Source organism: Electrophorus electricus, chromosome 24 (genome assembly GCF_041902795.1).
Source record: "Electrophorus electricus isolate QZ-2024a chromosome 24, ASM4190279v1, whole genome shotgun sequence".
In the NCBI taxonomy this organism is placed as follows: Eukaryota; Metazoa; Chordata; class Actinopteri; order Gymnotiformes; family Gymnotidae; genus Electrophorus; species Electrophorus electricus.
Genome location: NC_137520.1, coordinates 12,592,348 through 12,609,629, shown reverse-complemented (window position 1 = coordinate 12,609,629; position 17,282 = coordinate 12,592,348). Strand labels below are relative to the sequence as shown.

At 46.9% G+C, this 17,282-nt stretch overlaps 2 protein-coding genes and 1 long non-coding RNA gene across 26 annotated transcripts in view; 2 read left to right on the top strand and 1 right to left on the bottom strand.

Annotated features, from left to right (window-relative positions):
• Positions 1 to 3,784, top strand: part of pex14 (peroxisomal biogenesis factor 14) — a 47,610-nt gene extending 43,826 nt beyond the window's left edge. For all 4 annotated transcript variants that reach the window (XM_035522427.2, XM_081706642.1, XM_081706644.1 and 1 more), the window contains 2 exons: positions 123 to 214; positions 1,749 to 3,784. In XM_035522427.2, the coding sequence (XP_035378320.2) occupies positions 123 to 214; positions 1,749 to 2,238 (582 nt within the window). In that variant the 3' untranslated portion in view covers positions 2,239 to 3,784. The remainder of the gene's footprint in view (positions 1 to 122; positions 215 to 1,748) is intronic.
• A 5,831-nt stretch (positions 3,785 to 9,615) lies between these two features.
• On the top strand, positions 9,616 to 13,032 carry LOC145653499 (uncharacterized). Of its 2 annotated transcripts, none has more exons than XR_014119740.1 (2): positions 9,616 to 11,996; positions 12,353 to 13,032. It is a non-coding gene; the product is annotated as an uncharacterized LOC145653499 (long non-coding RNA). The 2 variants fall into 2 exon arrangements; XR_014119741.1 differs by having other exon boundaries at positions 12,291 to 13,032.
• A 115-nt stretch (positions 13,033 to 13,147) lies between these two features.
• Positions 13,148 to 17,282, bottom strand: part of casz1 (castor zinc finger 1) — a 155,258-nt gene continuing 151,123 nt past the window's right edge. For all 20 annotated transcript variants that reach the window (XM_035522419.2, XM_035522418.2, XM_035522415.2 and 17 more), the window contains one exon: positions 13,148 to 16,919. In XM_035522419.2, coding sequence (XP_035378312.2) covers positions 15,646 to 16,919 — 1,274 coding nt within the window. In that variant the 3' untranslated portion in view covers positions 13,148 to 15,645. The remainder of the gene's footprint in view (positions 16,920 to 17,282) is intronic.

Here is a 17,282-nt window from a genome sequence, read left to right as displayed (position 1 = left end):
CGTCTGTAACGCTGTTATCAGATCGAACTCGGTAGACACTGGTCTAGTAAGGCACAAGTTTGGAACAAAATGTTCAAAGGAATAGAGACTGATTTGTAATTTGTTTTCCTTCCTACCTGCAGGCCTGCTCCACGACCAACCGCATGGTGGAATCTCAAAGCATCAGTGAGCTCAAGGCTGAGATTGCTTCTCTGAAAGGACTGTTACTCAGCAGGTAACCCCACCTCCCTGCGTTTACCCGCACGGGGCCTTCAGGACCCTGCGGGACCCTGCACTGTACCCCACAATTGTATCTTCACCCAGAGTGCGCACTTGGCTCTTTTATGCTCTCCAGTTTCAGCTGTGCTGATCTGTAAATGCTGTGTGTTTGACCCCCAACCTGTGCAGCACATATTCAGGTCTTCCGCGGTTATCCGCCAGATAAGCGGAGCTGGAATCTTCTGGAATATTCTGCCGCGTCCAGCGGGCTCCTCCCGTAACCCCCCACCCCCCAATCAATGTTTACTCAATCATTTATCATGCAAATTAAGATCCAAGTCACCTGAAATTCCCACACACAAGAACCTCTCGCTTTGTCTGCCTTTTTGTTCTAGTGTTACATCTGAAGCTGAAAGCTTGTTACTTGTTTTTGTGACATTCTTCTCTCTTCCCTCAATTAACAGAATGTTTCCCTTTTAACAATCAGTTTTGGGAGATGCAAAAGTGAAATGGAGATGCAGATCTCTCTGGCCAGTCGGTCGGGCTGCACCGGCAGGAGGGGTTTGGTGTACCTTTTCATGAAGACTCCGGTTTGTCTAGTTTGTATTTACGAGGTTATTTACGAGGTTACACCTCACCCAGATGTGGAAGCCATATTGCTAAAACATTAATCTCTCACAATTACATATGGCTTACAGGCCTACATGGGTTTCAATGAAGTTCCTTTGCAATGATAGTACACACTCTTTCAGCTTTAATGTCGTATTCTATACATAGTAATACACTCCACAATAGGATGGAGTTCTGAGGGGGTTTTTAAAGAACATTTTCCCTGCACTTTGCTGGAAGAGTTTTTCTCAGAATGCTCTGTTTGCGACAAATCCTGGATAGTGTTCAGCTCATGGCTACTAACATTTGATGTGTGAGATAAGGAGTAGCATGGCACGCTGAGTGAGTTAGCAGAGGAAGCTCTGACAGGGTCCTGTCCGGTCCAGCCCGACTGACGCATTTGTTTCCTGGCCACCTGAATGTCTTAGCAAGAATAACTCCGGGAAATCCCGCCTCACTTTTTACTGGTTGCTACTCACTTTGAAAGTTTCCAGTGATTCTCGTCGGTCTTAGTTTACTAGCAACCATCAGAATTATCTTTTGGAATGTCCGCGTTTACCGTAAATGTGATATGTGTGTTATCAGAGTATAAGTTGTGATGGCGTGGGACTCCCCCTGCGTCAGAGTTGCCAGATTCCTGTGTCTGGCCAGCCGGTTTATCTGATCAATTATGTTATAATCAAATGATCAACAAATAACTTATGTGACAATTTCATGCGACTTGAAAACCAAGTGCCACCACCATCACTGAAGAGACTCAGCATGAACTGTTGCTGTGTCGTATGTTTGCTGTTTTAACTCAGTTTAACTAATGTAAAATCGCAATGTCACCATCACTGATTCAGTTTTTGTGGAATGTTTCTTTGAAGTGATTTCCATGTCTCATTTGTCTATACCATTGTCCCCCCCCCCCCCACACTCATTTACTCTCTCTCTCTCAGGAGACAGTTTCCTGCTTCTCCGTCCCTCCCCAAAATCCCCTCCTGGCAGATCTCGCTCAAACCAGGCACGACCTCCAACTCGCCCTCCGCCAATCACACCAACAGCAGCAGCGACATCTCGCCCGTCAGCAACGAATCGGCCAGCTCCTCGCCCATCAAGGAGGGCCACAGCTCTCAGGCCACGCCCCCCGGCCCGCACGGCCTGAACGGAGAGGTTGCCCTCGGGGCCATGCTGCCCCTCGACCTGAAGAGCCAGGTCCGCATGGAGGTGCAGGGCGAGGAGGAACGCAGAGAGGAGGAGGACGGGGAAGAAGAAGAAGAGGAGGAGGAGGAGGAGGAGGAGGACGACGACGACGTGTCTCGCGCAGATGAGGAGGAGCGTCTGGGCGTCCAATCGGAGGACAGGAGAGGAGGCGATGGACAGTTCAACGAGCAGGTGGAGAAGCTCCGCCGTCCTGAAGGGGCGAGTAACGAGAGCGAGGTGGATTAGGCCGAGGACCCTCGCCACAGCCCTGGCCAGCCTCGGCCTCCTGTCACAACCCCACACCCTCAACCCCCTTCCCGCACAAACACAGCGCGGTGGGAACGGGCGGCAGGTGAGATGAAGGCAGCCTGATCCGCTCTTTTGTGTCCTATTTGAGTTAGCAGCAAGCATGGTAACGTGCGACGTGGAACTAGACGATGACGGAATACTTTTTTTCTTCTTTCTTTGCCCAGTCATTTCCTATAAATACTTCACATGGAATTAGTGTCTGTAGTTCGCCACAGCGTAGAGAAATCAATATACTGTAAGCGTACTGTATGTTGTACCAGTTGAGGTAGTTTTATTTGCACAAAAAGGCAAGAAATCGCGAACGCCAAAGAATCCCGCCGGTCCACATCTTGTGCTCAGATGTGTCCCACTCATCCCGGGTCTAGCGCGCCTGTGCACGCCCACGTCCGCTGCGGTCATGGTGGTCGGGCTCTGGCCGGGACCTCCATCAGACGTGACCCTCGCCACCATCGGGCAGCGGTGAGCTCCAGCAGCCGGTGTGTCTGCGCGCAAGCGGGCCCGCACCGGCTCCCGTTAGAGTGATGATGGGTTTGCTTCCTGCTGGCGCTGTGAGTTGAAGAGCGCTGAGGAGGCAGATAAACACTGTTTTTAATGCTCCCTGAATAAGGCAGGGAGGGAGGGATAGAGAGAGAAACAGCTAAAAGAAAAGTGTCCCCTTCAGTCAAATCTCCAGCAGGGCAGCTGATTTGGGTTATGAAGTATGTTAATAATCAAATTATCAACAAATAACAGATGTATTAGTTCATGCAGCTTGAAATGTCAAGGAGGCTAAAATCAGAAATCTAATACTGAAAGCCTGTTCTATTGTGTTATATTACACGACAAAGCCCCCAGTCCAAATGATGCCGGCCTCCTGCGGAGCGTAATCTTAACGTGAAGCAGTGCTGGGGGTTTGTAATTAAACCATGTAAAACAATGGATGTTTCTTCAGAGGTGCTGACGGTTGTGCTTCTTCCTTTACGGGTCTTTTTTTTTTCTTTTCAAGTTTTGGGCCTGGGCTGAAGAAGACAAAACAAAACACAAAACAAACAACAAAAAAAACCCCACCACTGATGCAAATGGAGAGTAAACGTATGAATACTTAACTAACAGAATTACTCATCCGCCTACTGACGAGAAGGGGGGGGAAAGGCGTGAAGGATCCCGAAGAGAGTAGTAGACAGCCGGCACCACTCTGACAGTTTCACTTTTGACAAATAAGCTTTTGATTGACGTGATTACAGCCAGGGCAGGTTGAGCTGGGCGGGGCTATGGCAGTGGTCGCAGGGCCAAGAAAAATTATTTGTGTGATGTATGGTAGTGAATAAGCACACACATTCATGTGATATACGGTAATTCAGGCCTGTGATTTATTTTTTTCCAAAGTTAGTAATGGTCTCAAGTGCTGGGGGGGAATTAACTTGACGGTGTCTTGACTGGAATAATACATATCTGATTGTGAAGGCCTAGGCATTTTGGCACATACCATCAGCTGGTGGGTGTGTGGGTGGGTGGGTGTGTGTGTGTGGGTGGGTGGGTGGGTGTGCTTGGGTTTTCATGTTGGTCTGATATAAGCCTTTATAGATCTGGCATGGCCTGTATGAATAGAACTCAATGAAAATCTGATATCAGAGAGAATGTAAATATTTGTAATAAATTTGATTTAACTTGAATTCATCTTTGTTGCTTCACTCGTGTAAAAATAAGGGTTTTTAATCCATAGTCTGGATATCAGAACACATTGTGCATATTCAAAATATATGCATACAGCATACTGTACATATATATGGCATATTGTATATATTAACAGCACACTGTGCATAAGCATATAATCATACATCTGAAAGGTGGTAGCACATATATCCTATTTTACATATATAGAGCATACTGTCCATACATGCCTGCACACAGCATACTGTACACAAGCGTATGATACATCTGAAAGGCTGTGGTGCACATGGCATACTGCGTATACATCAATAAGGCACATAGCATATTGTACATATGCACATAAATTTGAAAGGTTACAGTACATAGCATACTGTACATATGCATAGTATACTACACATACAGCCTAGTTTACATGTAAGAGAAGCATTGCTTTGCACTCCTCATTAATATTCATGAATCTTTGATGACTTGACACTGTCCTCTCTATGGATTAGAAAAAAAATAAATAAATGCAGGTCTCTTTCTAAGGCAGCGGCAGGAACAAGATGTCTGCTGATCCCGGGATTGGATTACATGTAAAGGTCCATTTACTGTGTAGCTTTTAATAGGGACTTTGACACTTTAAATCCGGACCGAGATCTGCACTCTTCTTGCTGTTTTCGGTGGGGTCTCTGTTAAGTGGATTCGATCGATAACCTGTGATCCTAAAACAGTGTTACTTAAAAAAAACAAACAAACAAACAAAAAAATGCCATTCCGCTATCGTAAGCAATAAGAATATTCCAGTGCATTATCAAGTTTATGAATTTAATTTGTCTGTCAAGGTCTAAATGATCAATAGCATTGCACATATTGATGTGGTGTATAAACTTCTTGAAGGTTCGATACCGCATCCCTTTGTAATCCATTAACCTCTCCCTGGAGTTCAGGCTGGGCTCAGATTTATAGGGGCTGCTGTAATAAATGCACTTGTACATCATTTAGTGTCTTATGGGAGCAGCAGTGCATTCCTGCCCAGAAAGCCTTCACCATCGCTGGTCTTTATTTCAGAGGGGAGGACGTGCGGGTGGCCATCTGCGTTCGACCGCATCGTGCCCGGCGCTTAAACAGGGAGATGTTAAAAGGGGCGTACGGAGCACCGGCAGTCGCTGGATCCGTCTCCGGAGCGGGAGGTGAGCTCTGCTCCGGCCAGTGCGCTGCTGGGGCGGGGGGCGGGGGGGATTCCTGAATAGGCCGGTGTATTGATGCAGCTTCAGTGCCATTGTTCTCTTGAACTGAGCACTCAGCAGGTTGGAAGGCCGAGTGTCTCCTCCGATCAATGGGAGGGTTGTTAGCCCTTCCTGCCCCCCCCCCCCGAGGGCTGGCTCACAGCACCGGCTCCTTCTGGAGGGATTACGCAGCACCACATCCTCTGAAATCCTTAACTGGACACACCTATTTTACCCATGACCTACATATCACACGCTTCCACTCCAAATGGTGCTAATCCCTATAGTTAGAAATTACCCAGAGGTCAAGTGCCCACAGAAGGTCGGGGTTAATTTGAAACAAAACGTGTTGGATGCCCCTTACGCACACGTGACTGTATGTTAATCATCCAGACCAGTCCAGACTTAATATGTTTTGAAAGATTTTATTTGTCCTTCTCACATGCTTATGAAATAAAGGCATTATCTCTCCATCCAACACTGGAGTCAAAATACTCTCTAGCAGATTTATGAGGCTGTGAATGACGATCCGTACCTCATGCGCTAATTTGTTTTTTCCACCCACGCGATGAGGTAAAGCCTCACCCAGCTTTGCATAAGAAAGGTCAAGGCTAATGCAACTGGGACAGCAGAACTGTGCACACTTCCTCCCCCTCCTCTGCTGATATCTCGCGCAGTGCCACGCGCAGGGCTGGGGGGGGGAAGGAGCCTGTTTGATGTAGCTCATATGGGGCCAGGCCTCTGGAGCTCCACTGGGTATCCTGCACTCAAAGGCAGTCCGCTGGTGGACAGATGGCATCAGACGCCGCGTGACGCCCTCCGGTTCTGCTGTGAGAGAAAGCATTGGGCCACTCTTGTTTTCTTTGGCTGTGCTCAAGTGGAAACTGACATTTCTGCTCCTAAACTTGGTGCCACTTTATCACTTTGGAGCTGGTAAAGATATTTATGTCCTGCACTTTTTATCCGCCCCACCACCACATTGGGCGCAGTGCGTGTGTGAAAGGATCTGTTTATGCTCTTTAAATGCTGCCATTGTCTGTCAAGGACAGGTGGGCTTGTATTCACATATTAAAAGCTTGTCTGTCAGAAGCTTGCACTGGCTGACGCCGCTGCGCCGGTTTGACTCGGGGACACGCAGGTGCGAACCCCTTCGCGCCTACTCACATTCAAAAAGTCGCCCGCTCCCGCCAAGGTCACGGGAGGCGGCCGGCGTGAGCCCCCCGGACCGCTGCTAGGGCCGGATCTGCAGAGGCTTCCAAGGGCCTGCATACCATGAAGCACTTTGTCATCGCTCGTTATATAAATTCTCGACAATCAAGCAGGATCATGTTTCCCTGTGCTGTGTGTCTATGTGCGCTCGCCGGCTGCTTCCTCGGCTCCGTTTCGACTTTAAACGGGAGGCGTCTGAGGCGAACACGTGCGCGTAGGGAGTTGGTGGGAGCCGTGATGTACCTTTGTTCTGCAGCTTGGCGGAAAAGCAGAAGCTACTGGTAGTGCAAGAGGCGGGAGGGGGCTGAAGAACAGAAAGCGGGAAAAACAATAGCGGCCTGAAAAGAGGGGAATAAATCTCAGGGGAACTGAGAGGTCCTGGAAGTGGTAATACTGGAGACAATATTTATGAATTGGCCTGTAATGAGCCATCAGCTACATGGCGGATATGAGAGCTTGGTGAGAGAAAAATGCCCTTGTCCTACACTGGTGGGGAGAGCTGCAGTGCTATTGTGAACAGAATGGATTATCCAGGGGTGCCTGTCAGCCTGGTGAGAGAGCCACCACTTCAGGCAGTAGCAGGGCAACAGGTGCAGCCCCGCGCCAAGACTTACAAATTAGACAAATCATATAGAAGCACGCGTGCAGCACCTGAAGCATGCCAGAGGGGAGGTGAGGTGAGGGGAGGGGAGGGGAGAGGAGAGGGGAGGGGAGGGGAGGAAAACACTGGTCTGAACACATGGCTCAAACTGGCTCCCCTCACTCTTTCCACATTTCACTGTGGCTTCCTTTTTCACACACACACGCAAATGCGGGGGCTGCTCTGTCCCGTGCGTCTGCGCTGGATCCGAGCGACAAGCGCGGAACAGCCTGCGTGCGTCGACGAGGCGCTCCTCCTAAATCAACAGATCTGCTTTTAGCTCAGAGCGCTTGCAGTTTATGCCTTAATTAAGACGACGAACACCACTATCCACTGCCCCTGCATCGCGCTACCTGTGTAATTACACTGAACTTGCTGTGTCCCACAGCCCTGCTCTTAACGACTATGGTAGAAGTAAAATGTTTGATGCTTGAAGACCTAAAGCAGCGCTCGGTTCACTGGAGCCTCCGGGTGTGCTGTAATATGCTGCTGGCACAACGCTAAGTGACGTGAAAAGATGTCAGATCCTCCAGACACAAAGCTGCAGTCCATCTCCACTCCCAAAATGTGCTTCTTTTTTTAATCTCGTTTCCTGAAACACCTTGACATACTGCATGGGTGGTAATAACTGGCTTTATGTTTACCAGCACCGGGCAGTGAATGCTGGTGGGCATAAAATAGAGGATGTGAATTTGCTGACCTTGTCCACTAAATATGGCTTGGATTGTCGCTCGAAACACAATCCAAACTTTGAGCCTTTGGCGAGGACTGTAAAAAAAAAATCTTAATCCCAAAACTCCACATTGGACTTCTAACCTCTTCTTTTGGAAAGATCACAGCCCTGACAAAATACCTCCGGTAACAAAAACCCCAGTCATTGGTGTACAGTCACTATTATTAGCGCCAACAGAATCTTCCCAACCTCCACTTCTTCCATACTGCAAATGTCACATTGCTGATGTGCGCTGTATTAAATGACAGCGTTTTAAGTGAGTGGAGGGAGGAAGGTTGAGAGTTATCAACAACCGTAATGTGAAAGATTACCAGCAGTGCTGCCCCACCTGTTTTCGCTCCCCTTTTCACGGAGTCTCTCGCCCCTTATTTAGCACGGGCTCCACTCGCAAAGATACATTTGGAGATCGTCATTCCCACTGGCTCCTGTAGACGGTATTAGTGGTGTCAGAAAGGGAGAGAGGTGTGTTTGTGGAGTGCTTCATGGGCAGAAGTCGTAAACATCTCGGTGAGTGTCAGGGGGCCTCCTCTCTGCTCCCTGACCTCCCGTTACAGCCGTGGTTTCAGGATAAACGGACGGAACTGTTAAGCCTGGCTCATGATTCCGCACAACCCTGCCTTAACGTGCTGTTCTGATTGTTTTCATCAGTTCCACAGCCGTTCTGATGTGACTCTTCACTGTCTATTTCAGCTGGTTTATAGCCCTCATGTCGCAAGAGTTTGCAGGTGCATTTCCTGGCCAGAAGCACAATGCATATAATAATTATAACCATCTGGAAAAGTTGGGTTATCGAGTCTTTATCTCAGTAAAATTGTTGAATACAGCAGTGTATGCAATGACAGTTACACTGTTAACAATGTATACAATTAGTTACACTGTTAACAATGTATACAATGACACCGTTACACAGTTAACACTGTATACAATGACACACTTACACTGTTAATAATGTATACAATGACACTCTTACACTATTAACAATGTATACAATGACACTCTTACACTGTTAATAATGTATACAATGACACTCTTACACTATTAACAATGTATACAATGACACCGTTACACAGTTAACACTGTATACAATGACACTCTTACACTATTAACAATGTATACAATGACACCGTTACACAGTTAACACTGTATACAATGACACTCTTACACTGTTAATAATGTATACAATGACACTCTTACACTATTAACAATGTATACAATGACACGGTTACACTGTATACAATGACACTGTTACACTGATAACACTATACAATGACATCGTTACACTGTTAACACTATACAATGACACTCTTACAGTGATAATGTATATAATGACACTGTTACACTATTCATTTCACTTCTCATGCAAGTTTCAAGCCATTCTGGTAGTGCAGAGACTTTTCATCTCTTTATGGTGTTTTTGCCATTTCAGCTGATTGGATTACATCTGAACAGAGTTCATGTTGTAGGTCTCTACGTTCCCAGCTGCCAAGTGGTGGTGGTTTACGGCTGCCGCCAGGCTGCTGTTTCTCCATGATCATAGCAGTAAAGATCAAATCACTGTTTCAGCTCATTCTCAGCCAGTCCACTGGGCTTTCCCTGCTAAAAAAAACCCATCTGATTCTCTACAGAATCGTGTCAAATTAACCCAATTTATGACTTTATTTATGACTAACACTTAAGAATTTCTTCAGTTGCCAAGAAAATGGGTCTTGTGTGTGTGTGTATGCGTGCCCACCCACAGAAGCAAAACTGCTCCTCTGGGTATGTTTGCATGTGTATATGCATGCATGTGTGTGTACAAGTGTGTGTGTGTGTGTGTGTGTGTGTGTGTGCTCATGTGCGTTTATGTGTGTACAAGTGTGCACAAGTGTGTGTGTGTGTGTGTGTGTGTGTGTGTGTGTGTGTGTGTGTGTGTGTGTGTGTGTGTGTGTGTGTGTATGCTGTTGCGCTGGTGTCGCTGTGCACTGTGCTGTGTTGCGTCTCTCTTCTGGATGGACTTATAAAGTGCTGAAGCTGTTTCCTTTTGCCCCAGAGACGGCTGCTTGGTTTTAAGCGAACTACTTCACATGTACGGCATGCTGGCCTGCAGCCAGAGCAGATTAAAGGTTTTATGAGCTGCTTTCCGGTTGCCACTTGCATACAGTTGTTGGTTAATTTCTGGATAGTCAGAGTTGCACTTTGGATGACTAATCTGTGATGATGCCTACTGCACATAAAACACAGACTGACTTTCTCCTTTCACAAAGTCACTAGTGTCTCTGAGGTACAAGAAATCAGCACCTTCATGTTTGTAAAAATACATTATTTTATTCTGTGCCTAGTCACTACAGTTCAGAGTACATAAAATACCAGACTCACCATGACTGCAAAATGCCACACACCCTTTATCTTACAAAATTATATGCAAAAACGGCTCCTCCCTTATTATGGTTACATGTCACAGACTTTTTGTGAGTGTGACCGAGTCCTCGAAAAGAAATCCTTTGCTTGTTAACACACAGCTGTGTAGCTTCAAATGAAATCTTGCATGATTTTGACAGGTGTGTGTTTGGTCAACATTGCGCTCGGAGCAGTGTAACAGTCTGGCTGCAGACGAGGACTTTGGTTAGATGCAGAGACAAGTTTGTCATCTGCCCGGTGAAGTGGTGTGCAACCTATAACGATGTGGAATTACAGTTACAAGACTAAGCATATTTGTCCTGTGTTCTCTCACTTGCACTGATAGACATATTAAACAATAACCTCTTGCTTCATGTGTCAACACAGGGACAGAGAAGGAGACAAAATTTGTATACGACTGCCATAGGACACTGATTCCAATAAGGTCTTATAAATTGGCTGAATGTGTGTCCAATTCTTTTTCCCCTTTAGGGTCTGAGAACTTAATTTTTCACTGACACACACACACACACACACAACAGCTGCTACCAAAAGCACGAGGTCTCCTGATGGATCCTTTTTTTAATCCATGACCAAAGGTCCCCTGAAATATAGACCCCCCAGGAGTGGGAACAGGCAAATAGCAGCGCATAGTGAAAACTAAAGAAGGAACTGCACAGATAGCACAGAATCCAACACAGCTACTAAAGTCACAGTGGTGCACTGGCAGTAATGAACACAGTGTCACCGTTAACGTACTTCCCTTTATATTCACATTTACTGCTCTTAGTCAGAATAACCTACAAAAACAGGCAGACGGGTGATGAGGGGAATGTGGGTAAAACAAACATCTCACAATGTAGCAGAACCCGAGCAATTTCACCTCTTTTACATTTAGCAAGAAACGTCCCAGCAAGTAAACAGGTTTGGATGTGCTTAAGTTTCCTATTCATGCTTTCGTGCAGTTCGTGCTTAAGTTTCCTATAAGCGCATTTAGGCCACATTCACATTCACACCAATCTGAAGTAATTAGTTTTTTTGTTTAAATGTCACACAAATCAGGCTTTGTTTTAGGGCTCTGTGGACACTTTGTATGCGGTCCTAGTTTGGTCATGTGACTTTAACTCCAATCTGCCTGGTCATGTTCATATGGCTTTTTGGACATGTGCTGCCGATGTCAGCCAGCCACGATCCATTTTGCCAGTTTTAAAACAAAGAGTTCTCTCACAGTCATGGATAGGATGGTGCAGATAGTGCCTGAAAGTGAATTTCCTCTTGAGGCTCTGAGTAACTGCGCCCGGGTGCAGAACAGACCCTAGTTCGCAGGTTACGCCTGGCTGAGCTTTTCAAGGTTTGGAAAGCAGGAACAGAAGTTCTGTATTTGATCCCTCTGGCTGTACAGAGCTGGTCGCGTGCTGTGTGGAAAGGAATCGCATGAGAGAACGTTGGCAGGTTGTGGACCAGATGACCAGCAGGCTGCATAGGACCTGCCAGCAGCGAGCTCCAGGAATCTAGTCTAGAAATATGTTTTGGATGAGAACTGTGGCAGCCTGTGTTGACAGGAAGGGTGATCACCACCACTGTTGTGGAGTGGTAATGCAAGATCAGGCAGGGGTAGCCTATGCTAGAGTTTAGAATCAATGACTAACTGTTCACTAACTTGTTGTTATGCAAGACCACCTCATTCTATGAACTCACACGTGGATGTCTAGTATGACTGCAGCAGCTCCAGATATGTGCCCTGCGCGCCTGTGGGTGACTCCGGCCATGCGTTTCCCTCTCTCAGCCAGTTCCACGCGCATCCACGTGCTACCTGTGGGACCAGGACGCCGCCGGCCCCGTTGTGGCGCCCACAGAACACACCGCCCAAGCCCGAGCTGTGAGTGCTTCATTTTCTGATCAGACTAAGGCATGCCTCGATTTGTTTTTAAAAGAGAAGTATGAAACCTATTTTCTTACTATTTGTTTTTCAGTAATCTTTCCCCCCCACATTACAGAAAGCAGATGAGTAATCCAGTTACTCCTCAGTCTTCTCTTTATTTCTTCATTAAAACAGTAAAATGATCTGTCATTTCGGCAGCAGCCAACGCAGGATTTGCAAGTTGCTTCCGTCTGGTTTTTGTGTAATATAATTTTCATGTTTATTATAATTATTATATTTTTTTTCCCCAAGACGGCATGCAGGATGCCAGCTGGCAGACAGATGGTGATGACTTCACTCGTCTTTATTTAAAGGCACATCAGAAGGAGTAGGTGGGGCCAGGAGATAGAGCATCTGGGAAAGTGGGAGTCAGCAGCTCGAGACCAGCCTGGCCCCAGGACCGGTTCGGCCCGACAGCCGAAGCTGCACCGTCGGTCTGAGATGACTGCTGAGCCAGATCAGATAAGAAGCATCTCTGCCCGGACACGGCCGACTCACCGTGCTGGGGCTCCGCCGGGCCTGGAGTTCGGTCCATTAGGAAGCTGCGAGGATCCTGACACTAAACACGTGCCACTGCCTTCTGCACCATGGCCCATAGACTGTGCCCCAATCCTCCCGCGCACACACTCGGGTCTGGGCTCCACTCTTAGCTCCAGGCCTGGGTGGGTGCCTGTGGGGTCTCATCAGACACAGCGCTCGGCATCCTGGGAAATGCCATGCATGATTCCACAGCTCAGCAAACACAGCAGGCAAAACACCACGAGCTAAAACATTGCTTAGCACGTTTGCATTGTTATAATAATTATATTTCCTTTATTTTTTTTTTTTTTTACTTTTTACAAATCCTGCTATTTTACACACATAAAATGTATTCAAGTGCACAGTACGATCTCCCAGCCAAACAGCCTTTTTTAACATTTCCTTTTTGTGTCAGTTTTTTTTTTCTTTCAGAAAACGAGAGGGGACATGAGTGAGCCCGGTTTGCACTTGAGAGCAGAGATCCTGTCCCAGAGGCATGCTGGGAGCAGAGTACAGATTTACAAAGAAAAAAAATATCACACAAAAAGAATGACAAAGGAAACCGAAGTAAAGATGGTGGTAAATTAAGCAGATATCCAATGATACACATTATCGCTGTATTTTTGTATGTTGCACAACCTGGAAATAAAAAATAAAAATTCTAAGGCAAAAGTTCATGGTAGAAATGGAGCTTCACGGTTTCTTAGCTACAAAGAGTTAAAGGTCTGTTTTCCACTAAATGGCTACCTCTATGGGGAAGCCATGAGAAGAATAATAGTTTTTAAAAAAAATCACACACATGAGCAAACTATTCTTGTTATTTTAATAATTAACCTTTTATTCTTTATTTCTGCTTTTATGGGTTTTTTTTAAAGGAAGCTTTTAATCAAAGAGCATTTTTGTTCATATATAGTTTTTACAGAAGAAAATACTATACAACCTTTTCCCTCCTGGAACAATATTTTGAAGATAATCATCTACATATTTAATTACCTATATTGTGATAGTTCTTTCAAAGCCATGTTTAAGAAATAATTAATTGTAATTTCCTTTCCTTGTAATTTCCTAGTTTTTTCCTCTAACGCCATCACTCATTTTCAGCTGAAGCCAGGCAAACAAAATCCATTGTTTTTTCTTTGTAATTTGGAGCGAAGCACTGCAGTAATTTCCTCTGTATAGAATTCAGTTAAATTACAGTCGCCATTAGTGTTATTCGTTAGACAGACTCACTTCTGGTGTGCCTGTTTCATATTGAAATCATCCAATCTCAAAAGCAAAGAAAAATCAGTCTTTTTCCCCCTTTCTTTTTTTAAATAAAACACAGAACAACAGGTCTTCGTCACACCCACAATTATTTGTGCATCAAAGCAAAGTGAACAAAACGACATTGTAAAGCAGTTTCCCTGTTAAAAGATATATATCGCCATTGTATTTCCATAAGGTAAAAATGAATCTAAAAAGTGCAAAAACACCCTAAAGTTTTCTCTTTGCAAGGTCACATAAATATTAAATAAACGGTCATAAATGCTCAACCACAGCTTTTATAAAGAGAAAACAAAGCTTGAAACATTGTTTTCTGTCTGTATCGGTCAAACACACACTTCTGGAGCATAGCGTTAGCATTCTCTATGGCCACTCCTCCATTTCGCCTCCAATTCTCTTTCATCTGTTCCCAGCTAAAAAGTCTCTCCTTTAATATCAGACATACGAGGCTTCTAAAAAATGAAGCTTCATCCATCAACTCCAACTCTGCTCACTGTTTTTTTTTTTAAATCATGCTACGAAAATTGTAATGAAACAAACAAACAAACAAACAAACAAACAAAAAAGAGAACAAAATTACCTACAAGCTACTAGAGCCCCCCCCCCCCCAAGTTCAGAGAACACGCTTCCATTCTACGTTTGCTGGACACTCGTGCGCATGTGTGAGTCCGAAGAGAGCGGCGGAGCGGTCACTGCCCCCCCCCCCCATCGGCCACCATGCAGTCAGGACCCTTCCCACTGACCTGCCCCACGGCGGGAAGCCCTGCGTGAGCCGCTCACACCTGTGCAATCGGAGAATAATGCCACGACAACAGCGACGGCAATAACAACGAAAAACAATCAACACGACGAAGCAAAATGGTAACACAATGTCTTAAACAGAAGAGCTGACTAGTTAACCGCGGGTACAGAAACGTGCACTGTATCTGTACGCAGGGGCCGAAAGGGTCCACGTTTGAAAAGAAATGAGAAAGAAATGGTGTGAGGCCTAGCTTTGAGTGAGGGGCGCTCACCGAGTCAGATGTGTTATGGACTGAAACTTGCAGTTTCATGGAGACATGGAGCTAAACATGGAATGGAGCCTATTACACGACTGACCACGGCGGACGTTTAACGTGAGAACTGTGATCACTGAAAGATAAGCATTTTAAACAAATCAGGTGCCTAATGGAAAAGCAGATAAACCTAAGCACTGATGTGGGCCCCTGCACTAATAATAATAATAATAATAATAATAATGCAGGATGTTACTGAATCTGTTGTTTTAGCACAATCATTTAAAAAGATCCCCGTTGTCTTCAAAGCGTGACATTTGTTTCAATTGGTACAAGGGTTGTGCAGTTCAGTGACTGCACTTAAAATGTATATTAACATCTACACACATCTACTGTATATAGATATTCATTCATTATATATATATATATATATATATATATATATATATATATATATATATAACGTTTTTTTCCTTATATTGTTTTTTCACACACAAAAAGTAACAAACAGAATAGAATAAATTAAAGTCAAACATGCACGCACACACAAAAGAGACTGATGTGTAGGAAAATGTGTACATTGCCACCCATGTGTAAAAGACGGCTTTGCCTGTCTGTTCCACTGTTCATTTTTTAATGCATAATTAAATTAATAATGTTGGTCATCTTGTAAACATCATAATAAATCATTTTCAGCCTTCCCTTTGCTTGTGTAATTGTTATTTTCTTGTCATCTGCGGTGTCTCTGAGCACGATAAACAAGGCCCCTCACACGCACGTTTGTTCGTAGTTTACAGGGATTGTTTCTTCGACCGCCTGTGCGGCTTGGATCACAGGTCAGCCTCTTCTTTCTCCAGTCGGGAAGTCTCGGTGTGGTTCATGGAAGCGTGGAAATGTTCTCCATTGTCTTTCTCCCCGTCCGGTTCCGCAGTGGAATCGTCATAGGAGTCCGTGTTCAGGTCCTCCTCGGGCTCGTCCTCGTCCTCGTCCTCATCCTCTTCCTCGTGCGCGGGTTCATCCTCGGGGGACAGGTCATCCTCGGGGTCGCCCGATGTGCCGGTGGTGTCGTCTTGCAGGTTGGCCAAGCCCGCGGCGGCGACTGCCATGGAGGCGGGGCTGGCGGACAGGGGTTCCCGCTGCAGTTTTTTGCTCAGGTCAAGGGAATTGGCCAGACCCAGGCCGGCGGCGCCTTTCAGGAAGAACAGTGAGCTGCCGGCGTCTGTGCCCAGGTTCAGAGAGCCGTCCAGGCTGATGCCCGAGCGGGGCAGGTCGGGGTACTCACCGGGTCCCGTGCCCGGGGGGAGGTACGTGGCCGTGGTGCTGTGACCCAGGCCCTGCGCGCCGGGTGAGGTCGAACGCAGGCTCACGGAGGTGGGAGGCGGGGCCAGCCCCGTCTGGTGGTGCTGGTGGTGACCGTGCCCGCCCGTGCCGCCGTCCCGGCCGGGCGAGATGGCGGCGGGCTCGCCGCGCTCCTGCTTCTCATGCTTGCGCTTGTGCGAGTCCATCTGTGACATGCCTACCACCGTGTGCTTGCACTCGGGGTACGTGCAGTGGAAGTGTGAACACTTCAGCTTGTACTTGCAGTCGACCACCTCGCAGTCGGCGCTGGAGCTGAACTGGCAGAAGCCCGCCGCGCTGATCACGTCCTGCTTGCCGTGGTGTTTGCGGTGCGCCGTCACTTTGGTGCTGTCTGTGCAGCGGAAGCCACAGCGCAGGCAGTGGAAGTGCGTGCTGTTGCCCGAGAACTGGCAGTCGGCGAAGTTGCAGCTCAGCGACGACTTGAAGCGCTTGAAGTCGTCCAGCACCAGGTTGTCGACGCGGTCGTGGTGCTGCGCGTGCTTGTACATGTGCGTGCGCCCGCAGAACTTGTAGCCACAGTTCTCGCGCGTGCAGTGGTAGTGCGTGACCTTCAGCGAGAACTGGCACGCCGCATCCTTGCAGTCCTCATACAGGTCGTAGCGGCGGAAGCCGTCCAACATCATGCCCTCGTCCAGCATCTTGCGGGACGACGCCGTCTTGCGCCGCTTGCCGAACGGCGACATGTCCTCGATGATCCAGAAACGCTTCTTGGCGCCCGTCGCCGCGGGGATGGAGATGGTGTTCCCTGGAGATGAGAGAGCGAGAGGAATGACACATTAGGCCTGCCATGCTGAGGTAGCTTTGGAGCTGCTATTTCTGGCTTTGAGCAAAACGGCTGCAGAGATGGGGCAGACGCGCGGGGTGCGCCTCTAATCGCGGCGAGGCGCGCACACTCGCCCTACTTGCTGTGCCTACCGTGCGATCGAACAGAGCACAGGAGGCCTCTTGCGTCTGTTCGTATAATGTGACATTTTTATGTAGAACCTCCTCCATGTAAAACCTTGTGCTTTAGTGAGCAGACTGAGGTCACGTCTAATACTGTCCGCCCTGTGTGGTGCACACTGAGGCCCGGAGCTCTATCCACGCCCACTATCAAGACCAACCAACC